The 27,739-nt window shown below is 44.8% G+C and overlaps 1 protein-coding gene across 2 annotated transcripts; it reads right to left on the bottom strand.

The window, feature by feature from the left end:
• Positions 1–468: 468 nt before the first annotated feature.
• Positions 469–26,238, bottom strand: SLC19A2 (solute carrier family 19 member 2). Of its 2 annotated transcripts, none has more exons than XM_045453004.1 (6): positions 23,323–26,238; positions 16,689–17,276; positions 6,875–7,097; positions 5,154–5,346; positions 4,667–4,808; positions 469–2,427 (listed from the first exon to the last, which is right to left on the bottom strand). In XM_045453004.1, the coding sequence occupies exons 1-6, from the start codon at positions 23,518–23,520 to the stop codon at positions 2,299–2,301; spliced, it is 1,473 nt and encodes a 490-aa protein (XP_045308960.1). In that variant the 5' UTR covers positions 23,521–26,238; the 3' UTR covers positions 469–2,298. The 2 variants fall into 2 exon arrangements, with proteins under 2 accessions (XP_045308960.1, XP_045308961.1); XM_045453005.1 differs by lacking the exon at positions 23,323–26,238 and adding an exon at positions 21,486–23,249.
• Positions 26,239–27,739: the final 1,501 nt, after the last annotated feature.

Genomic DNA, 27,739 nt, shown 5'->3' with positions numbered 1-27,739 from the left:
AACAAGTGATTCTCAACTGATGGCAAGAAGGTGCTTTCCCGGATGTCAGAATATTTGGGGCTGGAACAAAGAGGCTAGGAAGTTGCAAACTACCATGGCACCTTCCGCCCTTGGTTTGACTGAATTTCTTTTATTTTTAAAAGTCAGTTAACGTTGAAGGGAATGTGAGTCTTTTTGGTTTCTCAAAGGACGAGTGCTTTAAAAAGAGGGAGGAGAGGTGCCAAGAGGAAGACCAAGAAAAACAAACAGTGCAGTGTGGTGCTAGAAATAACAGGGAAAATGACAGAAATAAGAGGGAGGAGTCAAGGTAAGGATCACAAAGCAGTGGGAGGAATTAACAGGATAACAAGGTTAAATACCAAGGCCAGGTGAGGGAAGGCTTATAATGAAAAGGTTTCAATACGTAATCCAAAGCTCCCACTAAAGCAAACAAATACATTTAAAATAAGCTGACTAAAAAAGAGAAAATAGGATGTAAAATATTTATTTAATAAAAATAATTTCATAATTTATACAGAGTTGGATAAAATGTACAGATGTTTTTCACTTCTCTGCAAAACTGCACACAGCACAACTTGCACACTGGTCTGGGCGTTCTATAAATATGGTCACGTGCCAGGAGATGACCTTGTTATTGTCTTCAATAAGTCAAGGCTCCAGTGGTGCACCACAAACTTTGAATTGAATTCTAGGGAAATATTGCTTTGGTAACATGAGTGATGTGATTGTACCACCATTTTATTAAAAAACATTAAATAAAATCCCTTGAACATCACTTTTCTACTTGTTTCTGAGTGAACAATTCCCTACGCAGCAAAACCAAAGATAAGGTATAAAATTAGAGTCTGTACTTTCATAATATCGCTTCCCCTTCCCTTAGTGTTCTTTTCCTTCCCTTGATCAGAAGGGAAGGTGAATGGAAAATGACCTATACTCATCTGCATTTACTTCTGGAATTGCCGCTTACACTAAACAAATATGTCAATTCCGGAATCTTGAAACTAGTATTCACACTGTGTACCTGTGTTATTCTAAATAAATTAACCTAGGTTTTTTTTCAAGATAAGGCAACAAAGTTGGCTTTAAAATAGCTATCATGACTCACATACACTAGCAGCCACTTGGTAGACTAATTACAGAATTAAATGTATACACAACATTTTTTCCAAGTACCCTGGAAATGGAACCACTAGCAATTATTATTTTAAGCAGATATTCCAAGATGATCCGCCCTTCGAAACAAAGGCAGATTTAATGTACAAAATGCAGGAATCAGGTCTATCCTAGTTCCTGTCCCATTGAAATAATCAAAAAGAGTCTCAGTTTTTGAAAAGGCCTTGTAATAATCCAACAAATCTAACTCCTAATGACATCTTGATCTTGGATAAGAAGGACAAAGCATACAAAAACTATAAATAGGGATGAAGATATTAAAAAAAAAAAAGACTTCTCATTTTATTCTGGAAATAAAAGGGAGTGCAAATACAAAATGAGCTGGTTGGGCTAGTGGTATCTTTAGCTCATAGATGATCTTCTCCTTATAGGATTAATAGTCCTTCACACGCAAGGCTAAAAGATAGGCAAATAGAACTTAAGTTTTCTGATTAGGTGTCTTCATTTCTATTTATCAGCAGGCCTCAAAACTTGCCTTATTTTCTAACTAAAAGAGCTTCTCTGGGAAGCATATGAATAACGCAAAAGTGTACTTCTAAAGACCATCTACACAAATACGAAATTGTCAAGATGGAAACTGACAACATTCATACAATAAGTGTTTTAAAAATAACTAAAAATTAGAAATGACACACATTCCCAATAGGACAGAACAGCAAACCAGAGCAAATATTGCCGGTGATAAAAACAACTTTCATCTGTAGAAACACAAATGCACATGAGTAACAAAGAGATACGAGTGAAGTTGAACAGACACAGGTGCTGTTGGAACATAGTATCCTGTGGCCCGCAGAGCCCTGGTCCCGAACCAGGCCTCTGAGACACCAGACTCACTGTCAAGTATAAATGCCACGTGTTGCTTGAGTGCTCTTGAGTACCCGGTTTTCAAAATCAAGTTCACTTTTGTTATCAGAAGACAGTAATCCTTAAATTAGCTTCCATAAATAATCCGCGAGATAAACTTCGCCTCTGACTCCCCTAAACAGGATTGTTACTCTAGGAGCACAAGGTAAAGTCAATTGGCTGCTCTGAAGCCTTAAAAAGCACGTTCATAAACATGTCTACATACTAAAAAATTAAATATATCCAGGCACAGTTGCTGTGCAGAGTTTGCTAAGCAGTGTATCACAAAGTGGTTACTCGAGAACTTGATTCCGCGTCTTCTTGCTTTCTGCATTTCTTCATAATACTAACTGAACCACTGGCCAGGAAAACCACAGCGATGAGTGCAAAATAACCGGCGTAGATCAGGAACTAAAAGGGGTAGGGATAATTTAGAGAATTATCGATTACAAGAGGAGACATTGTATTGGATATAGGTGAACACCTCCTATGATTAAAGGTATATTCAGTGTCTCTATAAACCTTCAAAAAACACCGTGTGCTCACACGATGTGCCCGGCACGGGCAGCGCAAGGGGCAGCACAGCGTGGTCGTACTGAAGCCTGACCGCCTCGGCGCAAATCTGGACTCCATCCCCGGCGAGCCGGGTGACTCTGACCGAAATACTTCATCTCTGAGCCTGGGTTTCATTTACAAAACGGGAAGTCACAATATCCCCCATTTTTTTCTGGGTCACTGGGAAGGGATGAAATCATATGTGTTTATCCACACAATGCTAAAGCTGATAATACTACTGCTTTTATTTTTGTTGCTGTTGTTATAATTGAAACTGCTTTTATTTTTGTTGCTGTTGTTACCATTGCATCACGGTCTCTTCCCTCAAGCTGATAGGTTAAAGTACGACCACCAGGCCAAATTCTGAAGATAAAGAACTTCTATTCCTCCCCAGAGGAGGGCAGTAGAGAGTCTACTATATTCCGCCCTAGGATGACTTTTTGTAAGAATCTTCTCTAGGCCAGTATTTTAAGGTGACTATACAGTTTATCAACATCTTCATCACCACCTTCTGAAAATAACTCACGACGTACTTAGAAGCTGGCTCGGTTGTGCGGTAAGAGTGTCACTCTGAGCCAGGTTCTTTACAATTTGGATACATTTTCCTATAGGAAACCTGTTAATTAATCATGGCCGAGTTTCGGCACAGCCTGCAAAATTCTGTAATCCCGTATTTTTAAACCTGCCGCTTCTACAGCAGGAGGACAAGCACTTGGCTTCTCTCCCACCCTCCATTCCAAATCTGAGCGCCTAACCCTTGAGAAGTCCTCTCAAGCTTTTCACTGCTGGTAGTGACTGGGAAACAGAAAGTAATGCGCTCCCGCTCTACTCCCCCCACTCCCCGCCCACCTTTCTGAGGCACCACCATCCAGGGAGAGATAATTAGGCCTTGAAGCTGGTTTAAAGCCTAGCTTTGCCACATTACTACTGACCACGTGACCTTAAACACTGAACGTTACTTAACATCTCTCAGACTCGTTCTCTCAATGTCCAATCCTGCCTGCAGCTCTGTAAAATTCTATAGAGTGCCTGGCACACAGGAAGCACTTAGTGCACATTACCAACTGTGATTACGATTTCTCTTTTAGATTTTTCAGTACAAAGTTCATTACTGCTAATGTGCTGGGTCTTTGTATTGAAAGAAAACTAGTATCTTAAGTGTGGAGGGAATAATGGAGAAGGAATCATTTGGGCTGGGCTGGGCTGGGGGTGAGGGTGGGGTAGGCACTTTTTGATTCAGTTGCCCATTCTGCCAAAGTACAGAGCAAGCCCCACCTACTAACTCACAATGCACGAAGGCATACACGACACACGGTTCCAGAATGAATAAGAGTGTCCACGCTGGCTTTGGGCGTTTGTGCAGGTGTTTTCTCAATGGGTCATATGTTAAGAATCTTACTGCTGTTCATCAGAAGTCATTACCTTGCTATTTGGGCAGGCGGCATTTTTAATAAAGAAGGGAGGAGCCTTCAGAAGGGTGAGTCGAAGCAGGGCATCTCACACACAGGAGCCAGTATTCCACGTACAGAATTAAAAATGGAGGGAAACGGGGGCACCCGGGTGGCTCAGTCAGTTGAGCGTCTGACTTTGGCTCAGGTCATGATCTCGCAGTTCGTGGGTTCAGGCCCCGCGTCGAGCTCTGTGCTGACAGCTCAGAGCCTGGAGCCTGCTTCGGATTCTGTGTCTCCTCCTCTCTCTGCCCCTTCCCCACTCATGCTCTGTCTCTCTCTGTCTCTCAAAAATGAATAAATGTTAAAAAAAAAATTAAAAAAAAAAATGGAGGGAAATGATGGATGAGGCAGCGGAAAAGCTCGGCCTGGAGGGCACCAACATTACTTCTCGCCTCTGTCAGGCTCTCGAGTGACGCTCAAAAACGTTCTAGGTCCTCGCCAAAAAGATGACGGTCCCACCATCCTCCAGGGAGAAAAGAACTCAGGACGGGGGTTGGCCAAAGGAAGGAGGGAACACTCCTACTTTTTATTTTATATCTGTCTGTACTGTTTGAACCGGCTCGCAGTAGGCATGCTCGACTTGGTCACTCTGATCACCTGCCGTTATGACTGGAACACCTTGCGTGTCGAAACACAACTCTTACCTGGGTGGTAATTTCTAAGCCGAGGCCGCTGGCATCCACCACGATGAGAGTAAGCAGGGTCTGCAGGACCAGCGCAATGAAGGTATTGACACCAAACACTAGGGCGTAGCGCTCCATGCTGAGGTTGGCAGCGATCTGAAAACTTCAACAAAACAAAACAAAACAAAACAAAACACAAAAGGATGAGTAGACAGGAATTACTCCCCAGGTAGTTACGACTTTTGCTTCAGTTATGAAGAGCAGCCCCTTCTTTCTGCTGCTGGGTAATTCCCTTCCCAACCAAGTGAAAGGCACTTTGTTGCCAAACGCTGTAAATCTCGTGCAGGCATCTGAACAGAGCGGGACTACGGGACCAAGGACATAAATGAACCTCGCCCTCGAGGCTCCCTCGGGAGGGGAACCTACACTTTTCATGGGTTTGTGAAGAGACCAAGAAGTTTATCCTGTCACAGCTTTTCCTAGCGCTTCCTTGAGGCAGAACACATACGTTGCTATAGTGATTAGTAACATGTAGATGATCCTGAAGACGACGTAGGACGTGTAGCACACCCAGATGTTCTGCACGGTATCCATGATGTAGACCGCGGCGGCGATGAGCAGAGAAAACAGAGACAGCATCATCTCCCCCCAGGTAGACCAGGATATTTTTATGTAGCCGACTACAAACACGGCAACAGCACCTACAAAATGCAGAGAGAAAAGCGCTCTAGTTATTTTGCTCCACAAACGCGATTTCAATCAACTAAAAATTCAGCTCGGGTTATTACATTTTAAAATCTCGTAACTTACAAATAGGGTAGCTCAAGATTATGGAGGGCCTGGAAAGGCAGAGAATTTGGGACTTGACGGAATAAGTAACTTGGAGCCACTGAGAGACCACGAAGAGACCAGATGACAGCAGCTGGCGAGGAGACGGGAGGACGCAGACCCAGGGGTGCCGCCAAGGAACAGGGTGCTGAGGTGGACGCAGAGGCGGGAGTCAAAGAGAGCCGCTGCTTCCGGCCTGACCACACGACACGGCGGGAGGGATCGTCTCTCCTCCTGCCTAAGCAGCAGTCCAGAGCATGGCAAAAGGGCATCTCCTCTCTTTGGGAAAACGATGACGCTGGTAACCATAGCTAAGATGTGCAGAGTGCCTTCTAAGTGCCAGACACAGTCAGAAGTGTTTACAGAAAGCACGGAATGCCGTCTAAAAACCTTATGAGGGGGCGCACCTGGGCGGCTCAGTTGGTTAAGCGTCCAGGCTCTTGATTTCAGGTCATGATCTCACAGTTCGTGAGTTCAAGCCCCGCACTGGGCTCTGCGCTGACAGCGTGGAGCCTGCTTGGGATTCTCTCTTGCCTTTTTTTTTTTTTTTTACGTTTATTTATTTTTGAGAGACAAGAGAGAGACACACACGGCACGAGAGGGGGAGAGGCAGAGAGAGAGGGAGACGCAGAATCCGAAGCAGGCTCCAGGCCCTGAACTGTCAGCACAGAGCTCCATGTGGGGCTCCAACTCACGAGCTGCGAGATCGTGGCCTGGGCCAAAGTCGGATGATGCTCGGCCGACTGAGCCACCCGGGTACCCCTCTCTCTCGCCTTCTGTCTCTCAAAGTAAATAAATAAACATTAAAAAAAAAAAAAAAAAAAAGAACCGTATGAGATAGGCCAACAAATTAGAACGGGACGACAGAATATAATGGTCAAGGACACAGGCTCTGAGTTCAAACCTTAACCTGACTACGTACCATCTGTACTGTCTCAGGCGAGTTATTAACCTATCAGTCTGGGTTTCCTGTAACTATAACTGTCTCAGGAGTTTTGTGAGGACTGAGTTAATATACCTAAAGTCCTTAGGACAGCATTTGGTACATATTACCACTCAACGTGTGCTAGTTATTGTCACAGACTTGTATCATGCCACTCCCAAGCGTCACATTGAGTGACGGAAGCACCCAAAACACCCGGAGATGGCGCAAACCCGCATAGGAGGACAATTCTGCAAACCAGTACACTGGGTTTCCCGACAGGGTATAAAGGACTCCAGTTTGCGAATCACGGCCACCCGCAACTGGAGGACTGCTGAATTTCTCCCTAAATCAGAAAGCCAGAGCTCAAAACAAATAAACCAGGCCTTGGGGGGTCACCTCCAGTTCCCGAGGGCAGAGAAAAATCAGATCGTGGCGGACTTGACCTCCGGGGGAATGTGCCGCCCCACACCGCTTACCCAGGAGGGTGGACACGGCCTCCACACCGCCGTTGTAGATGGCAGCATCGCGAGAGGGCATCACCATCTCCCACAGGCCCTGTGCGTAGTTCACGACCTGGAAGTAGCCGCAGGTGGACAGGGCCCACCACACAGACCAGCAGAGCAGAGGCCGGGAGGAGTAGCACATCAGGAAGTCATCCCACAGGACCTTCAGCACGAGGAGCCGCTCCGGCGTGGGTTCCTTCACAGCAAACGGAGAGAAAGGTGCAAATACTGTGAAGGCGACTACAGAAAGCAACTGTATAGACCCGGTTTTCTATTCGTCTTTTTCCTTGTGAAAGGCAACCGCTTATTTATTTATACACATCTACATTTTTTTTCATGTTTATTTACTTTGGAGAGAGAGAGAGAGAGAGAGAGAGAGAGAGACAGAGCGTGAGCAGGGGAGGGGCAGAGAGAGAGGGAGAGACAGAATCCGAAGCAGGCTCCAGGCTCTGAGCTGTCAGCACAGAGCCCGATGTGGGGCTCGAACCCATGAACTGTGAGATCATGACCTGAGTCGAAGTTGGACACTCAACCGACTGAGCCACCCAGGTGCCCCTATTTTTATGCATATAAATGGTGTATATACAGGCCTACCTCATTTTGTGGTGCTACACTTCACTACACTTTGCAAATTTGTGTGTTTAACAAATGGAAGGTTTGTGGCAACCCTGTGTGGAGCCAGCCTGTCAGAGCCAGGTTTCTTCTAGTATCTGTCACTTCATGTCTCTGCGTCACATTTTGGGAATTCTCACGAGATTTCAAACTTTCTCATTACTATTGCATTGTTTTTAAAGAATTTTTTAACGTTTATTTACCTTTGAGAGAGACAGAGCATGAACAGGGGAGGGTCAGAGAAAGAGGGAGACACAGAGTCTGAAACAGACTCCAGGCTCTGAGCTGTCAGCACAGAGCCCGACGCGGGGCTCGAACTCACAACCTGCAAGGTCACGACCTGAGCCGAAGTCTGACGCTCAACCGACTGAGCCACCCAGGCGCCCCTCATTACTATTACATTTTTTATGGTGACCTGTGAAGTTACTACTGTTGTTGTTCTGGGGAGCCATGAAGCGTACCCACAGAAGACGGCCAACTTAATCAGTGCAAGTTGCGTGTGTTCTGACTGCTCCACCGACTGGCTAGTCTCCCTCCACTTCCCCCTTTCCTGAGACACAACGATATTGAGATGAGGCCAAGGAATAAGCCTACAGTGGCCACGAAGGGTTCAAGTGAAAGGAAAAGGCGTACGTCTGTCACTTTAAATCAAAAGCTAGAAATGGTTAAGCTCAGTGAGGAAGGCAAGCCGAGAGCCTGGACGGGCAGAAAGCTAGGCCTCTTGTGCTCAACAGTAGCCAGTTTGTGAATGCAAGGGAAAAGTTCTTGAAGGAGATCAAAAGTGCTACTACAGGAAACACGCAATTGATAAGAAAGTGAAATGGCCTCATCACTGACATGGAGAAAGTTTCAGTGGCCTGGATAGAAGCTCAAACAGCCACAGTGTTGCACCGAAGCCAAAGCCCAACCCGGAGCAAGGCCCTCACGAGCTCTTCAATTCTGTGAAGGTTCAGGCAGCTGAAGAGGCCGCAGAAGAAAAGCGTGAAGCCAGCAGAGGCTGGCTCACGTGGGTCAAGGAAAGAAGCCGTCTCCACCACGTACAATGCAAGGTGGGGTGGCAGGTGCTGGCGGACAAGTTGCAGCCGGCAAAAAGATCGCAATGTGCTGAAAGCCCAGATGGTGGTTAGTAGTTTTTAGCAAAGTATTTTTACACTAAAGTACATGCATTGTTTGTTTGTTTGTTTTCAGACATACTGCCATTGCACATTTACAGTATAATGTAAACACAACTTGTAGGTGCACTGGGAAATCCAAACATTCATTTGACTGGCTTTATTCCAATGTTTGCTTTATTGCGGTGGTCTGGGACAGGACATGCGAAATCTCTGAGATGTGTGTGTGTGTGTGTGTGTGTGTGTGTGTGCGCGCACGTTTGCGTATATATATAGTACGATTTTTTCTTTTAGTGCTCTATGAACAGTAGCATAGCTGCATGTAATCAACCCAGCAACGATGTACTGTTTACCAAGTGAAGGTAGAAAGATGGTCAAAGACTGCACGTTTCAGCCAAAGTGAGATGCCACCCCACATCTCCCCACACGGTGGCAAGCGACGTTCAGAATAAGCAACCGTTAGTAACCTTATTAAATCACCGGTCAGTTAGGGTTTGTCAGTGAGAACTTCCTATCCTTAAAACTGACCGATTCACTGTAGAGTAATGGTTGAGACAGAAACCTTAGGAAAAACCAGACCCAAATATTAGCAGCAGTTCTCTACTTAGAGGGTAGTAAGGTGATTAGTGACTTTAATTTTCTTTCCTACGCTTTTTATATTTTATATCACCCAATGCTTGTACAACGGGAAATACTACCACTATAATGAAGTAATAAAGCCACCGCGTTTGTAATGGGGCAAACCGAGGCATTACCGAGCTATGTGCCATCCCCACACCATGCCACAAAGACAACGTGAAATCCCAGACACCCCAGGAGAAGTCTCTAACTCCTATCTAAGGTCTAATTTATCCAAGTATGCCCTACTTCCTGAGCGACAGGAACTTACACTTTTGTGGCTAACACGGAAAGGCAAGAGGAGAGAACCCAAATGGAGCAAAGCGGAGCTCATCGTGAAGCAGCACATAAGCGCCAGGATGTGTGACAGGAGCTACGTGCCAGATCTGTAAATACATCGGTGGCAGCCGCACAATTCAACTTGCTCTTGTTGGTTGGAGGCCACATGTCTTGAGGGGCACGAGAACCTGTAAACAGCACCTTCCAGTAGGTAGAGTTAGGTGTTTGCCAGACCAAGTTAAATACCACTGTTTTCTCAGCCCCGTTGTGCAGAGGGAGACTCATCTGTAGCCAAAAACAATGGCTGGGGTAGAAATTTTCAAGCGCATTTGCTTCTTTTATTAAGTGCTTTTGAAGGACACAGTCCCGATACTAACTCTTGCTACAAACAGCAAACGTATTTTCCTGATGACAAGAGGACTATCATTGTTTCCTCTGCTGGTGATGTTCCAATATCCGAAACATAGCAAAAACGTACGGAGTGAGCCTTAACTGATGGGAATAACATACGTCTGTTATTAAGAAACAAGACAAGAAACAAAGTAAAATCTGTATCAAGGAAGAATTGGTGTTTGAGATAGACTTTGGGAGACAGATAAGATGTGAATAGAGAAATAATGAAGAACATTCTAGGCAAAGGAAGTAACAAGAGCACGGGAGAAGATGCCGTTGTAGTATATTTGCAATTTAGCAACAGTAGAGTTCTCGCCACACATCAAAAGCTTCTAGGACACTCTCTCTCCTGCTCTGGCCTGTTGTGCACTTATATTGCTCCAAGAATAGTCATTCTTGCCTTGGCCTGGTAGGCTCACAGAGCCTTAGTTCCTAAACCTGAAGTTAGGGCGTTAACAACCTGCTAAGAGTTGGCTTAGAGGCCTGTCTTTGGCTATTCTTTTTCAGGGGGAGATGACACCTGAAGTTCAAGGGCATTAAGCTGTAACAGGGAGGGGGTGCAGCCATGTACACACTCTCTCCTCCATCCCAACTCAGACATACCCATTGGCAGGGGTCTCACTGGAGACATCCAGAGGGAACGGTTTGTGACCACAAGGGAAAAAGGGAGAGTCGAAAGGCAGACTATGTCCTTCACACAAGTCTCTACACAACAGTTGTGGCTTTGTGCTCAGGGCCAGCCTGGGGGGAGACTACCAGCCCAACACAAACCTCCCACCAGTCACTCGCACCATTATGGTTCCATTTCTTTGGATTCCGAAAGAAAGCTATTTTGCATGAAAAGACATCGGAAAGCAAGTATTACATAACACTGAGTAAAAAAAACAAAAAACAAAAAACCATCAAGTTACAAAACTACATGTAGATTATAATTTCATTTACTATAAAATGTATACCTATGAATACATACACATGTGTATATGGAAAGAGATGTTTAGGAAGAAGGTCACTAAACTATTAAGAGTGGTAATCTTTGGGAGCAGCAGTTCAGAGGATTCTGAATTCTTTTTATGTAGTTTTCTGTTTTGTTTCATTAAAAAAATGAAGTAGGAGTCTTTTTTATAAAATCAGTAAAAATTTTTTTCCTATTCAGATGATATATCTATTAGCTGTATATTGTGTGTGTATATATGTGTGTGTGTGTGTGTGTGTGTGTGTGTGTATATATATATATATATATATATATATATACACACATACATATATAGCGACTCCTGAAATTAAGTAAATAAAGGCCATTTCTCCCTGAAATGCTAGGAAAATCTCAGTGGAATGAGAACCAAGCAATATTCCATAGCTGGGCCTACTCACACCATCCCTAGGCTCAGCTCACTCGTTTATCAAAATGGGCACGTGGTTTCAGATTTCACTCAAAAAAGGGGTTCTGACGCTTAAAAGCAAAATGACAAAACTTGGAGTTATTTCTCTACCAAGGAATAGGAGTCTCTATTATAGTGGATTTTGAAGTCAACTAGATCTGGGTTTATTTTACTGAGAGAGAGAGAGAGCATGTGTGAGAAAGAGAGAGCAAGCAAGCACGCAGGGGCAGAGAGAGAGGAAGAGAGAGAGGAAGAGAGAGAATCCCAACCAGGCTCAGCTCAGCGCAGAGCCCGACGCGGGACTCGAACCCACAAACCGTGAGTTCATTACCTGAGCCAAAATTGGCGCTTAACCGACTGAGCCATCCAGGCGCCCTGATCTGGGTTTATTCTGACTGTGCTGTTTGTAGGTGCCTTTGGGTGAGTTATCTGACATACGCTTCAGTTCCCTCAACTGTAACATGGGGATAGTGACACCTACAACACAGTCTTAGTAAGAATTAAACGAGCTCATGAACCTAAGATTCTTAGCACTGTCCCACAGTGTTAAGTGGGAGTACAGTCCCACTGTACTTAGCACAGCACCCAGGTTAAAATGAAAGACAGCTGAGACGATAATGATGAAGTGCGACAGAAACACACCTGCCTGCCTGCAGATGGAACCAATTTCTAAGTCTTAGGCTTTTTGCTACAAAACGGAAATGAATGTTTACTTCAACAGGCTATTGGAAGAACTAAATGAGGACTGTGCGGTATGCAGCAAGTGCTCAATACATGCTCCTTTCCTCTGTACTCTATCATGACTCACTTATGCAATCAACAAATATTGACGAGTGTCCATACTGCGCGTTTGGCAATGTTCTAGATCCTGGGAATACAGCAGAAAAGTCCCTGTCCTCCTTAAACTGACATTTTGGTAAGGAGGACAGACGATAAACACACAGACAAGACAGCTGACAGTAAGAATGATACCATGAAGAGAATAAACAGGGTAATGGACTGGCAAGTAGTGATTAAAGCTGACTTCTGAGTTGATACCTGAGTTGACATAAGGGAACCAGCCATGAAGATGAGAATGAAGGGCAGTCACAAAGGGTCAGATTGTATGAGGTCTCATAGTCCGTAATGAGAATTTTTGAATTTATTCTACATACAATAGGAAAATATATGGGGGAGAGGGGAGATAGGTAGGGTTTAATGCCTAAACTGTGAAGATTTAAGTCAAGGGCTGATGACTACAATTAAACCACTCCTATGATATTATGTGTTCTTTACCTATCAGAAGAAAGAAAGTGCTTTCAGATCAATCAGTTCATAAAACTCAGTATGCTAGAGCTAAGGAAAGTTTACTGATCATCTGGTTTAACATTCTACATTTAAGAGTAGCCTCAGGGGGGCCCCTGGGTGGCTCAGTCGGTTAAGCCAGCTCAGGTCATGATCTCAGGGTTTGTTATTTCGAGCCCCGCATCAGCACAGAGCCTGCTTCAGATCCTCTGTCTCCCCCCACCTCTCTCTCAAAAAAAAGAGTGGTCTCGGTTAAAGAATTAGTGGTATGGAATCACTACCAGATTCTAGTGACATCTTTCATAAGGTTAAGACCAGAGGTAACCTGGTCATTCCCTCATTTACATTGTGGTATTTAATACTTGAAATAACCCGGTGAGGGAGACGGACAAATGAGGAAATTAAGTCTCAAAGAATTAAGAAACGTGCCCAAGATTACCCTGCTGGTGAGTACGAGAGTCCAGGTTTCAACTTCCCCTCCTTCGAAATCCACTATAGTGTGCTGCTGGAAATGATCTTACTTGCATACAAAGTAGAAACACTAATTTTGCTACAGTCAGTGTTCTATAAAGCTCAAACACACACATACGCCAAGAATGCGAATGCTTACTAACAGCAAAGGGCATCTGTCTACCAATAAAAGTATAGGTATGTTAACAGGTGTCATTTATTAGGTATTCATTACGTGTCATGGGCTGTGCTAAAGAAGTGGCTTAATTTACATCATTTCTAGCGAATGAGCAATTTAAAATAAAGCAAATCCAACTACAAGCCAAGCACAGAAGGAATCCCGTTTCCTATTTAGGAAAGAAAATCACCAGCTCTGCTGTAATGTCAACACGCTGGGCCCCACGGCAACAGGCTCATTCTGAAAAGGACTCACAAACACCTTAAGGTAACTTGCGGACAAGGGCTATCGCTCTGACTCCTACTTCATCTTCCCTTTCCAGAAGATCAAGATCAAACCACCCACCCGTCTACCTACCCCCTTTTTTTTACTGTATTTACTACAGTTATGATTTATGGTTCAGTTATGGGCTTTTTCAACTTCAAATGGCACTATGATCCCCGACAGCCATGTTCTGACTCTCCTTCAGGCTCGTGAAAGAGAAACAGCATCGTCTGGGCCCCGAACAGCTGTCCAGCAGTCACGACTGCCTGTTACGGGGTCAGCAGCGGAACCAAGGATATCATGGAACTGACCTGAGTCTAACTTTTACCACACTGTAGCCAACACGATGGTTCTCACCATGCTGTCACCCCAGGGAAAGACTTCATGGAGTGAAGTACAGATCAAGGGGAGTCTCCTATATGCTCTTTAGTTATGTTTCGGAGTATATCAGCACAGTTCTGCATAAGTCACTAATCTCTGTTCCCTATCCTTATCTCTAAAATGAGAGGGATGATGAGATCTAAAGTCCCTTGTCACTGTAAGATGCTCTGATGGTCCTGTGACCTGTGGGTAGAATCACTTCTAACTCTAGAATTTCATAATTCTTCAGCATGTCAAGTACTGACATCTTGCGTATCTATAAACAACAAACATCAAGTTGGTCTAGGACAGAGTTTTTTGTAAGTGGTAGGTTACAGCTCATTAACAGGTAATAAAGTCAATCCAGTGGGCAGTGATCTGCATGATAAAAAAAATAAACTGAATGGAATGCACCAGAATCAAGTGTTGTAAAACCTCTGCTTCAGTTATATCTAAAATATATACACACCTATGAATGGTACTGGTTCCTAAGTAAAATGTGTTTCTTTCTTACTATGTTTCTTATTCTTTCTTACTATGTTCAAAATGGTTTAAAACTTACTGGTCTATAAAAATCTTTAGAACTATGACCAATGTTAATATTTAAGATATATATGTATACAGGTATTATATGTATGTATATGGATACTAATTTCCACTAAAGCCATTTCACATCTTTGAAACAATTAACAAAGGATCCTTATTCTTTTTTTTTCTACTACACGAGATCTACAGCTTTCTACTTTTTTGTACTCCTCATGATTCTAACTCTTTCCCTCCTCCATCAGCCCTGGGTTGACTTGCCAACATGAAGGAACTGGCAATTCATTCCTACTTAATCCCTGGTCTTTTGACTGAAGCTGCTCACAGGTGACCCAGTAACCCAAGTTTCACAACGAGTGTCACCTAAGCTCAAGCTCTTTGGGATGAATAACCTACGTTTCAACCGGTAACCACAAGTGAATGGTGGGGGTAGGCAGAAGAGAGGTAATTAGATGCCACATTGAAACAATCTGAGTTAACTCCAGGGGAGGAGCCAAAGACTTTCCTCCTGTAGGCTCTCTCCTCTCCTTCAGCCTATAAGGCCCCCAGAGCATGGTTTTAGGACTGACAGAGCCCACCTGCAAAGTGAGAATTTTAACAGGCTTGTTTCCAAACATGTCCCATGAAAACTGAGACCAATTCGGTATGGTTGGAATGAACCTTGCCCCTCACAGCTTACAACCTGTTGGAAAGATAAGAAGCTATAAAGAAGGGTGAGTGATTGGAGGAAGCAATTAACCTTCCCGGCTAGCCAGAGCAGATGGACGGATTATTCAGATGCCATACCTCTCTGAGAGACAATTTCATAGCCACACTTTTAATTAATAGGTATTCCGTCACCCATCTTAGATTTTCCTCTTGTGATTATCTTCTCTGTGGTACTCATTACTACCCCGTTCTGGTGAAATGTCATTTGAAAATGAATTATCAGGGGGCGCCTGGGTGGCTTAGTCGGTTAAGGATTCGACTTCGGCTCAGGTCATGATCTCGTGGTTTTTGAGTTCAAGCCCCACATCGGGCTCTGAACTGATGGCACAGGGCCTGTTTGGGATTCTGTCTCCCTCTCTCTCTGCCCCACCCACCCCCACCAAAATAAATAACGTAAAAAAAAAATAATAATAATAATAAAAAGAAAATGAGTACCAGACATCGCTTCCAGCACAGAAGAGGGAGAAAACTTTCTAACCTTAAATACTTTAGGCGTCAATTCAGAAACTGGAAGATGTTCATCATTTATTGGAATCATTTCAACTATTTATTCAGTAAAAATTTCAGAGGGCTTTCTTTGTATAGCCAGTAAAGATGAGGAAGAGACAACTCCTGCTGTGGCTTGTTTTTTTGTTTTTCTTTAATTAAAAAAAAATTTTTTTTTTAATCTTTTTATTAATTTTTAAAAAAAATTTTTTTTTTTTCAACGTTTATTTATTTTTGGGACAGAGAGAGACAGAGCATGAATGGGGGAGGGGCAGAGAGAGAGGGAGACACAGAATCGGAAACAGGCTCCAGGCTCTGAGCCATCAGCCCAGAGCCTGACGCGGGGCTCGAACTCACGGACCGCGAGATCATGACTTGGCTGAAGCCGGACGCTTAACCGACTGCGCCACCCAGGCGCCCCAAATCTTTTTATTTATTTTTGAGAGAGAGAGACAGTGTGTGAGTAGGGGAGGAGCAGAGAGAGAGGGAGACACAGAATCCGAAGCAGGCTCCAGGCTCTGAGCTGTCAGCACAGAGCCCGACGTGGGGCCCAAACCCACGAACTGTAAGATCATGACCTGAGCCAAAGTCAGATGCTCAACCGACCGAGCCACCCAGGCGCCCCATTTTTTTTTTAATTTTTTAAAAAATGTTTATTTATACTTAAGAGACACAGAGAGAGAGAGAGAGAGAGAGAGAGAGAGAGAGAGAGAAATGGATAGAATCCGAAGCAGGCTCTAGGCTCTGAGCTGTCAACACAGAGTCCAATGAGGGGCTCAAACTCACGAAGGGTGAGATCATGACCTGAGCCGAAGTAAGATGCTTAACTGACTGAGCCCTGCCCCCCCTCCCCCAGGTGCACCTCTCTGACACAAGCAGTGTGATGTGGTGCTGGTCTGACTTTAGAGGTTATTCACCCCAGGACAGAATGTATTGGCCATCCCTAATATAAATCAGCCCTCTCTTTAATCAATAAATGAATGAACCAGTGAACCAACCCAGGATAAAAAACTGAGTCAAGATGAATACAAGGGCTAGCAAGAGGGGTTTTCCTGTCTGTTTTGTCATCGTTGCTCTAACAGCCAGAGCAGCCGCCGCAAGGCGTGTAAGGCCACACTTACCAGCTCCTCCGTATTTAGAGGCATTTTTGACTCCGGGTCCTCCCACCCTGGAAGGTGGTTTGCAGCCGTGGTGTTGGTTACAAAGCCGCCATTCTGTGCCTTGATGCCATTCGTTCTCTGGCAAGTGGAAGGAACGTGGTGAAAGAACAGGCTCTTCTGTGGCATGGGCAGAAACCAGGCCACGGCAAAAGCCACTGAGACACAGGTAAGAGAGATGACATTCAGGCTGAACAGGGACCAGCCTGCCACGGAGACGAGGATCTGCCCGAGGACGGAGCCCACCGTAAAGCCCACCAAGGTGGCACTCCGACAGTAACTCGTGACCTTCTGGTACATGGTCAGGTCTACCACACTGTAGATGTAAGAGTAATAGGCGATTTCAGTGGCTGTGGCGATGCCATAGAAGAACTCCAAGAACTGAATGGCCAGCAGTCCCTGGGCGTAGAGCAGCATGAACCACGTGACAATAAGGCTGAGTCCCTGCAGCAGGATGACGGGTTTGTACCGGAGGTAGTCTGTGGCAAGGAACACAGGAAAAAGCAGCACCAGGTACGAGTAAGTCCATACTGGGTAAATTTCATTGAAGACCTGATAAAAAGAGAAAATTAAAAACCTATTAGCGAGATCAACGGACCGGGAATATTCGTAACAATTTATTCTCATAAAACAACCTACCAGCACCTCTGATAAATCCTTACTGACCAAAGAAGTCTCGACAGCAATTCTGATAATTGGAATATACTTCCCCATTTCCGCCCCATCATCTTTTTTCTTTTTTTAAAGTTTATTTATTTATTTATTTTGAGAGAGAGAGAGAGAGAGAGAGAGAGAGAGAGAGTGCACGCACATGTGCGTGCATGAGTGTGAGGAGGGGAGGTGTGGAAAGAGAGAATCCCAAGCAGGCTCCACGAGGTCAGTGCAGAGCCTGAGGCAGGGCTCAAGCTCATAGACTGGGAGATTGTGACCTGAGCCAACACCAAGAGTCGGATGCTTAACGCTTAATGGAGTGAGGCACCCAGGCACCCAACCCATGATCTTTTTCTGAAAATCCTCCCCATTCATCAAGGCCTAGTTCAAAGCCTTCCTCATCCTGGAAGACTTTGCTGGAGCAGATAATATCTGTACTGTAACATTCAGAGCTCTCCATACTGCTTTGAACGTGTTGTCTCCCCAATTACCACAGAGCGCTGGTTCCTAACCGTGGTTGCACATCTCCCGTGGAGTTTTAAAAAATCTGGATGCCCAGCCAAAGGCAAGTCTTTACGACCTCCCAGGAGATTTTATCTGAGCCAGAGCTGAGGACCACTGCCTTAAAAGGGTGGACTCTTCAAGGGTTGACCTGCCACAGCCTTCCAGTTAGCCTGCTGTGTGGATACGTGGCTCAATAACTGTGTTGGAAATGGATAAATGTTTGGGAATGATCATCAATTCTTACTTCTACCCACAGAATAGGGAGCCTTGATCCCACTGTTTGATTAGGTTTCTCTGATTTTCAGTTTAATTTCTTTGGGGGATCAGGTCAAGAGGATAAGTCTGTCCTACAGTCTTGACAGAATAATTATCTGTGGATGACAGGCTTATAGGCAGCTTTGATGTCCTTCTTTTTGCTTGCCTGAAATATGAAAAAAAAAATAGAAGTTTTTGTTTTCTTTTTAATGTATTTTTAAAGTTGGGATAAAGTAGAGGTATCTTTACAATAAGCGTTCTACCATAAAGACCCCGCTGGAATTTCACTCCCATCGTTTGCTGTGTGATTACAGGCAAGGCTTTTTTTTTTTTTTTTTTTTAAGTTCCCTTTAGCCTTAGTCTCCATTATCAGTAAAAGAAGGGTAAGCCCTGGGGCGCCTAGGTGGCTCTCTACTCAGGTCACGATCTCATTGTTCCTGGGTTCGTGCCCAGCATCGGGCTCTGTGCTGACAGCTCAGAGCCTGGAGCCTGCTTGGGATTCTGTGTCTCCCCCTCTCTCACTCTGTCTCACTCTGTCTCTCAAAAATAAACAATAAAAAAAAAAAAAATTAAGAAGGGTAAGCCCTGCAACCACAGGGTTGTCTGCTGCAAGGACTAAGTGAGAGAATACATGTAAATCATTCATTCTACTTTATTTACAGGTCTCAAGCCTTGAGGACTGAAGCTGAAGCAGACCCTTTGGGACAACATAACTACGTAAATCAACTGAACTGTCATCCCCACCCTTGCAGCATCAATCACCGTAGGAGACTTTCCCCTCTCTTAGGCCTACCCCAGGGTCTAGCAAGGTCCTAGTGTGGATACAGGGAAGCCAGTTTCTCAAATGACCATTTCAAAGTCTGGATCGGTGGCCCCAATTTTTAAGTGCTTTCTGAAAGGCAGGCTTTGCTCAACCAACTGAGCCACCCCGGTGCCCCTCATCCTTTCAAATATCAACCTAAAGTGCTTATATGTGTGGGTCGAATCCACTCCTAACTCGAAACCACGGTTAAGATGATAAAGATGAGGAAAAGTAACATTGCCCAACCTGTAAGGCCGCGTAGTAACGAAATTAAAGGCAAGTGGGGTGAGGTGTGATGGTGGGGGAAGGGATGGGTTCTTGTTTACTCATTCTAAATACAAGACCGATTTCATCTCCAGTGAAAGAGATCAGCCCAAGATGTATGAATGTCCCTCTCACAGTGTTATCAGCATTATAATAGCAACCTCCGCTGACGTGCACACACTACGATACCAGCCTTACCTACATTGCTTCGTTGAATCCAGCCAGCCTAAGTGGTAAATGCTTTTATTATCTCTATTTTACAACTGAGGAAACTGGGCCTTACAGGAAGGTTAAGTGAATTATCCAAAGTTAGCACAGCTAGTAAGTAATTGGTAGAGGGAGGATCAGAACTTTGCTATTCTGAATCTACCATACTGAAAAGCCTCATTTCTTCAAATGGAAACCTGTTACCGATCATGGACTACGTTCCAGGGTTACTTCTATCGCCTGCGCCTTTTTCAACCAGTATGGAGGCGCTTTTATAGGGCATTCACAAAGACCTAAAGACCTAATGACACAATCACCAGAGCTTAGTCACTGGGTCTCCAAAAGATCCTTTCTCTTTCAATGTTGCCACCGACAAACTGTGACACCGGAAAATGTTTCTTCAATGGGTACTTTTAATCTTGAAGGGAAACTTCCTCCGTGCAAAAATGTACAAATTACAGACTCTTATTGTCCATACCCTAGACAATACCTTCTTATCTCGGGTAAAATCTGCCATGTGAGCAAAGGGAACTGATTTTTATCATCAGGTGCCTGCCCCCAGTCTTTGGATCAGAGTTTGCTTGCGTTTTCTCTCTGAGATACAGAAAGTTAAGAGAGAACAGATGTTCATCTTTTTTTTTTTTTTAATTTTTTTTTTTTAACATTTTATTTATTTTTGAGACAGAGCATGAATGGGGGAGGGGCAGAGAGAGAGGGAGACACAGAATCGGAAACAGGCTCCAGGCTCTGAGCCATCAGCCCAGAGCCCGACGCGGGGCTCGAACTCACGGACCGCGAGATCGTGACCTGGCTGAAGTCGGACGCTTAACCGACTGCGCCACCCAGACGCCCCCAGATGTTCATCTTAAGCTCTAATTCGATTTAGACTTTATTTTAGAATCAAGTTTCAAGTAAACAAGTAGCTAATAAGCTCTTCTTTACACAACACTTCAAGCTGTATGGCTATAAAATAAAAAATAAAAAATAAAATAAAATGAAACTTCTGTTCTGAACCTAATTAGGATATATATTCATACGTCATTATAAGAGAGCTAGGAAATATGGACCTTGAAGGAGAAGAAAGGTAGAGGCTAACAGAAAGAGATCAGCAGGTAGGTATGGGAAGCTTATTCCAAGCAGAGATCACAACTTTGAGCACAGGCTAGTAGATGAGAGACTGGATATACTGGATTTTGGACTAGAAGATTAATGTGGACAAAGCTTGGGCACATGGAAGAAGGCAAGAAGAAAGATGTAGCAGAGGCTAAGGCTGTCAAGGAGGTAAGAGCCAAATTCTGTAAGACTCTGAATACCAGACAGAATAGGTAGAATGTTAAAAAAAAAAAAAAAAAAAAATCAAAGAAAGGTGGTGAATGTCGAATCATATGCTAAAAAAGATGAAAGAATAAAAAAGTGCTGGTGACATGGAACTCTATTTTATTAAAAGACTGGCTTTCAACTATTAGAACAGAGTCCATTTTTAACCTGTTTAAAACTTATAAAGTGGTATCAAAAACGGGTTAACATTTTTCCTGAAATCTAATAAGAAAATCCTTCAAGCATGCAAAGATAGAGGAAATTCTGTCCTTCTTCTCCTTCCTTTGCTTTTGGACTTGGTTAACCATAGCTCCTTTTAAGATGATCTAAGTTGGCCCTTCTGAAGTCTTCTAGGGGTAAATACAAACTTCAGAACATCACTGACCATGACCTGACATTCACTGTGCCTAAAAATCATGTAACATTTTTCATTTCACTGCCCACTGGTGAAAGCAAGCATTAAGTCAGGAAGAACAAGTTGTCTATTTATTTCAGTTCTTAGATATTCCAAAAACCCAGGGTTCTGGAGAGGGTGGCCGGAGCCATACTGTGCACCAACAACAGAATCAGCCCAGGTCCAAGGTACTCACGAACAAATGACACTCCTTTCTAGACCACCAGATTTCTCTTCAAACTCTGCCCTCCTCCTTCTCCAATTTGCAGGCACAGGAATGTGCTAGGTGTTTGTTACAAAATCAGCAAATATTTACGGGCCCTAGCACCCCTGTCCGGCCTCAATGCCAGTGAACATATTCTCTCACCCCAGAAGGCTCTGAGTAGACAGGGCACATGATGACACATGACATAACTCTCGGCCCAGGGCATATGACAAAACAGATCAGCTTTCAAATATCAACACAGAGAGCATGTTTCTTCTCCCCATGTGGCCCTCAGTCCAGCAAGGTGAACAGACTGTGCAGATCACATGGCAGTTCACATGAAATTTTCATTATTTGCAGCTCAGGCAGTACTGCTTCAGAGTCAGTAGTAGTTCTGGGCCTCCAGAATCATTCTCTCTCATTTACTGCAGTCATTTTCTCCTTGTAAAATTATTCTGTTCACAATGTTAAAATGTTAACGATGTTAAAATTCAAATAGGGAATGAACAGCTGTCACAGTCCTTCGTGGAGTGGTCCAAAAGACTGAGAAACAGAAGAGGTGAAGTTGGGTAAAAGTCAGTGACACTTGCTGAAGGTAAGACAATATGAGAAATTCAAATGAAACCCTCAATCCAGGATCCAACACCGACTTTCAATTCCCTGCTAAGCATCCTTGAAAACGGAAAGGCAAAGCCAACAACAAACTGGACTGTGAATAATTATATCCTGCTCTGGCCTGTTATGCAGGGACGGTGAGTTGCTACTCAAAAGAGGTGATTACTAACCACAGGAAGAAGAGTAAACTTTAAATGGAAAAGGAATTTCACAGCAACTAGGGCAGGGAGGGGAAGGAAGGAAAAGTAGACATAGGAAAAATAATAAATAGTTACTAATAAATGCTCACTCATCTTTCACCCTTTGTAGTGTTCTAGAAAAGAATACCAGGCTTCAGCTTTCAGGCTTGTGGTTGAAAAGCAAAACTAACATCTGTGAACCAACAATTCACCATGCAAGACAAACTGTAATTAAATGCCAATTATGTGATACCATCTCAGTATCTGCTTTTATCCCAGGAGGTAGGATTTGGGGGCTGGGGGGCAGCATGTCCCTGGACAACGTCTCACTAAATAAAAATCAAAACAAATTAAGGGGACGGATAGTTGTTTGTCGTTCTGCCCTTATTCGAGCACATCCAAAAAGCCTCACCTAATTAAAAGTCAAAACAAATTAAGGTGATAGATTTTTGTTTGCTGTCCTGCCCTTATTTGAGCCCGTCCATCCAGTCAAAGGTAAACAAAGTAAGGTATGGGAAGGAGGAGGGTGCGGCTGGGAGAGGGAAGATCCATTCCGAAAGCAGGGGTCACTCCGCACCTGGTTCTCTACTTCCTTCTTTTTTAAAAACAAAGTTTGAGAGCGCGCGCGCCACGTGAGCAGGGGAGGGGCAGAGATGGAGAATCCCAAGCAGGCTCCCGCCGTCAGGGCAGAGCCCCCGCACGGGGCTGATCCCGCAAACACCAGATCGTAATCGCAGCCGAAATCTAGAGTCTGAGGCTTACCGAGGGAGCCTCTCAGGCACCCCATGGTTCCCTACTTTCATCATTTACTAAACCTTTGTCCAAAGTACAACTGGCGGTTTCCACTTTTTTATCCGAGTACCCCGCAGCGCCCCCTCCCGCCCCCAGCAGGAACTGCTGGACCAATCTGAGCGGAGAGTTGCTGAACCACAGAGCAGCGTGAGGAGCACGCCGCCGGCAGCACACGCGTGCTGGGGCTCCTCACCCCGACACGAGCCATGCCCCACAAATCCAACAGACGACAGAAAAACGGCATGGAGTAGCGCAGCGCCAGCCCCGAGCCTCCTGCCAGCTGCGGAAGGGCAAGAAACCCCTGCCCAGAAAGCCTCCGGGGAGCGAGAGCCGTTCCACTCGCTCTTTTCCTGAGCCGCCTCCCGAGCGCCGGCAGTCGGCCGCGCCGGCCCCCAGCCCGCCGCCGCGCCTACCTCCCTCTCCGTCAGGTTCTTGTCCGGCCCCAGCAGGTAAGGGGTCAGGAAGGGCTCGGACGGCCTGAGGCTGGCGAAGAAGCCGTAGGCGCACAGCAGCGCGGTGGGCAAGAACCAGCACTCGCGGGGCACGCGGGCCGTACGCAGGAGCGCGGTGGCCGCCGCCGCCCGTCGGGACACCGGGCCGGGCACATCCATTCGCGGTGCGGAGGGCGGGGACGCGGCCCGGGCCCTAGCTGTTCCCTTTCCGACGCCCGCCGCGGTGATGCTCGAGCGCTGCCCCGGCGCGGGCACCTGGACCCGCCAGCGGCGCCCCTCGCCCTTCGCGGCGGAGCCAGGTCGCGCTCGCCGAACCGCGGCCTCCGCGGGCAGCACTCCAGTCCTCCGTGGCTGCGGACGCCTCACATGTTAGCACCGGAGCCCCAAAGCGAGACCCGCCCCCGGGTCCGCCCCCCGCCGCCACCGCCCCCGGGCCCGGAGCCAATCGTCGTGGATGCCTGGAATTGGACTCTTCTCCCATTGGTGGTTGGCCCAGCAGAGGAGAATCCGCGCGGGCTGAGCGCGAGTCCGCTGACGTTCCCCGACCTACCCTGCTAGTGCAGAAAGTCATGGAGGACTGCGACTGAGAAAGCGTGCTTCTAGAGCCGGTGCGCGGCAGTCAGGCCGAGAGTAATCGGAGCACGCTCGCGGGCGGCCTGGGGTTCCTCCCCGTGGGCCTAATCCCCACGGAACGGAACGCGCTCCTCCACACACTCACTCTCTCCGGTTCTTAGTCACAGTCCCTCTGGACGCGCGTTTATTCAGACTCTCCTCACCGGAGACTCGGCCAAGATTTAACCTTGGGGCGGGGTGGGAGGAATGCCAAACCTTTCCACCTGCAGCTTTCGTGTTTTAAATTGCATTCGTCTGCCACAGACCCCAGAACCCCAGGATCTAAGCACTCGGGGCGTTTACCAAGACACCGAACGGAAGAAAGCGCGAGCAAGTCACTTAATAGAAGGACCGTAATGGAGTCCTGATGAAAGGGCTTTAGCTTTATCTCGGTCCTCTTTGGAAGCAGGATACAAAGAAAGCAAACGGATCCGTAGCGATAGCCTGTGTTTTAAAAGGAAAGTGGGAAATCCTGAGTCACTAAAGCAATCAAGAAATATCGATCTCTTTATTAAAAATAAAGAGTCTTGGCATAATTTTCAAGGGCAAAGCATGACAAGAATACCCGGTGCTTTCTCTCATCTCTCTCTCAGCCTCTTTCTGCTTGACTCAGCCTGATTCTCTCCCGATAACTTCCACCGCAGACGGAGCTGCACCATTTAAAGCATTCTTTTCCTGTGTGGTATTTGCAAACTAGCAGATCCTGCCAGAAGCTCACAGAGCGCATTTTTGAACTATTTTGCTTTAATACATGTTACTACACATGGAGCTCAATTTCCTCCTGTGACAGCAAAGAACACTTTTTGCAACGAGATACATCAGCCACAAAAATCAGTGGGGGATGGGATGACCTAGCAGGAAAGGGAAAGACTTGTCTTTAAGGCTGCACAAGTGAATACACCAAAATATGTGAGTTGATTAATCTGAAGAAATGCAGTTGGTGGTATTTACATCTGTCGGTGAGCCTCAAAGTGTGATCCAAAAAGCCCTGGGAGTCCTTGGAACCTGTCAGAGTTCCAGAAGGTCAAAACTTACTTTCATAATAATACTAAGACTTTATTTCCTTTTCCACTCTAGAGGCTACCTGATATGCGATGAATCATCACTCCAAAAGCTAAGAGCATGTGTGCTTGTACCGTTTTGTGTTTATTAAACTTTCCAGATTTAATTTCTGATCTGGAAACTAGCAATAGGAATAAGCCACAAAAACAAAAAGTCTTTAGTTTAGGGTCCTCGATAACAGGAATCTTGAGACCAAAAAGTGAGAACATCTGATTCTCTATAACACGATTATCGAGTCCCCTAGACTCCAGCCGTAGTATTTACCTCTCATCATGACTCCAGAGAGAACACCTCTGTCCTCTTGGCAATTGCTTTGTACATTCAGTGCTGTAGCAGAAGAAAAGGAAAGAGAAAGAAAAGCAGTAAAGGCCTCAGAGAAGTCTATCTGTTCAGAACAGCTTTCTGTCCCTTCCGAGGCTTAGACACCTGAACTGTGTTAATCTGTAAATCACTGTTTCTGAAAAATTTCCTTGGCATAAATCACTTAGGCACCTCAAATCCTCTTTGCAATGTTGGGCATGAACAGACAATAATTGTTCTGGAATTGGGTAGAAAATGTCTTCTCTGAGAGGAATATTTCTCTTGGAGAAATGTATTTCTCTTGGAGAAATGTTTTTCTCTAAGAGGTCCCACTAGGCTGAATTCTAAGAATGACCCCCAATGGCCCTTGCCTTTGTATAATCCCCACGCCTTTGAATATGGGGTGGAACCCGTGAATCTGATAAGATAATGCACCTGTGATACATTATACAGCAACATGAGATGATCCAGGTGGGCCCAATGTAATCTCAAGAGCCCTTTAAAAGCGGAGAATTTTTTTCCTGCTGGTAGCAGAAGAGAAAGAACTATTTGAAGAGTGAGAAAGATTCGATGTTCTACTGGTGGAGGGGGCTCCGTGCCAAGCATGTGGGCTCCTTGTAGCGGCTGAGACCGACTCTTGGTTGACAGCCAGCAAGAATTGAGGATTTCAGTCCGTCAACCACAAGTAACTGAATTCTGCTAACAACCTAAAAGAGCTTGGAAGTAGATTCTTCCTTGGAGCGTCCAGGTAAGAGTCCATCCTGTCCAACACCTTAATTTCTCTCTGTGAAACCCTAAGTGAAACTTGGGAATGCACCCAAGCCCACCTGGACTTCTGATCTTTAGAACCGCGAGCTGAATTGTTGTTATTGAAAAAAGAGTAATAAATTAAAAACAAAAATGTAATATTATTACATTTTTATGACATCTTATTACATTAAACTGTTAGGTTTGTGGTAATTTGTTAAGCAACAAGAGGAAACGAATGCAGAGGAAAACAGAATATATTTTGAAATTGAGGTACCAGTCACATAAGATTGTCCATTAACCGTATTTGTGTGAACAGCTCAGTGGCATTAGTACATTCACAGTGTTGTGTAACCATCATCGCACCAAGTTCTAAGACATTTCCCCACTCCAGAATGAAACTTGTAGCCATTAAGCAATTGCTCCCCCTTCCCTTCCCCCTCCCCTGGCAAACACTTAGGTGCTTTCTGTTTCTATAGAATTACCTATTCTGGATGTCTCATACAAAAAGAATCCTACAATATGCGACCTTTTGTATCTGGCTTCTTTCATTTAGCGTAATATTTTGAAGGTTCATCGACGTGGTACCTGTTTTCCACACAGCGGCACCGCTTTCTCAACATCCTTGCCAACACTTGTTTTCTTTTTCTTTTTTTGGAAATACCTCACCTAAGGGATGTGGAGTGGTAGCCCAATATGGTTTTCGTTTGCGTTTTTCTGATGACTAATGCTCAACACAAGCAGCTTTTTCACGCATTTGTTAGCCATTTATATATACCTGTTTTGGAGAAATGTCCATTCAAGCCATTCAGGTCTTTTGATTGGATAGTTTGTCTTTTTGTTGTTGGGTTGTAAGAACTCTTTATATATTCTGTATATTAGGCTCTTGTCAGGTATATGATCTACAAATCTTTTTGCCTATGTTGTAGGTGTAAATAAACTGGTGAGGGACATTTTTTCTCTGTTAATATGTAAAAGCACGTGAGGACATGCGTTTTTCAAAAAGAATTATACTCCATGCTTTTGAATCTTGCTTTTCTCCAGGAATAATTTGTAGAAAACACTCCACTGTGGTAAGGTTAAGCTCTAATTCTTTCTAATGCCCCATTGTGTGGGTGCACTATAATTTATTCAACCATTCCCTATTTATGACCACTGACTCTGTTTCTAGTTTTTTGTTCATTGTTAACAATGCTGTAATTAACATCCATGTACAATATATGTCTATGTATTGTGTGTTTCATTTTTCCAGGATTTATTTCCAGGAGTGGGAGAGCTGGGTCAAAGAGTATATGCATTTTTATTTTAATAGGCATTGTTCAGTTGTTTTGCATAAACCAGCGACATGTGAGCGTATTCCTTTTGCACCGCATCGTTGTCAACAATAGATGTAGTCAAGTTAAAAAAATTTTTTTTTCTAGTCTGATAGTTGGAAAATAAGGTAATGATTTTGTCTCTTTCAGGGGATATTTGGCAAAGTCTGGAGGTATTTTTGATTGTCCTGTTAATCATGGTGTCGGGGGGAGGTGGGGGACTAGGTGTGCTAGCTTCTAGTGGGCAGAGCCAGGGATTCTGCTAAACATCCTCTAATACTCAAAGCAACCCCCACAACAAATGGTCGTCCAGCCTAGGATACCGACAGTGCCACAGGTAAGAA

Source organism: Leopardus geoffroyi, chromosome C3 (assembly GCF_018350155.1).
Source record: "Leopardus geoffroyi isolate Oge1 chromosome C3, O.geoffroyi_Oge1_pat1.0, whole genome shotgun sequence".
Classification (NCBI taxonomy): Eukaryota; Metazoa; Chordata; class Mammalia; order Carnivora; family Felidae; genus Leopardus; species Leopardus geoffroyi.
Note: the sequence above shows the minus strand (reverse complement) of the source record. Positions and strands in the feature narration are given on the sequence as shown.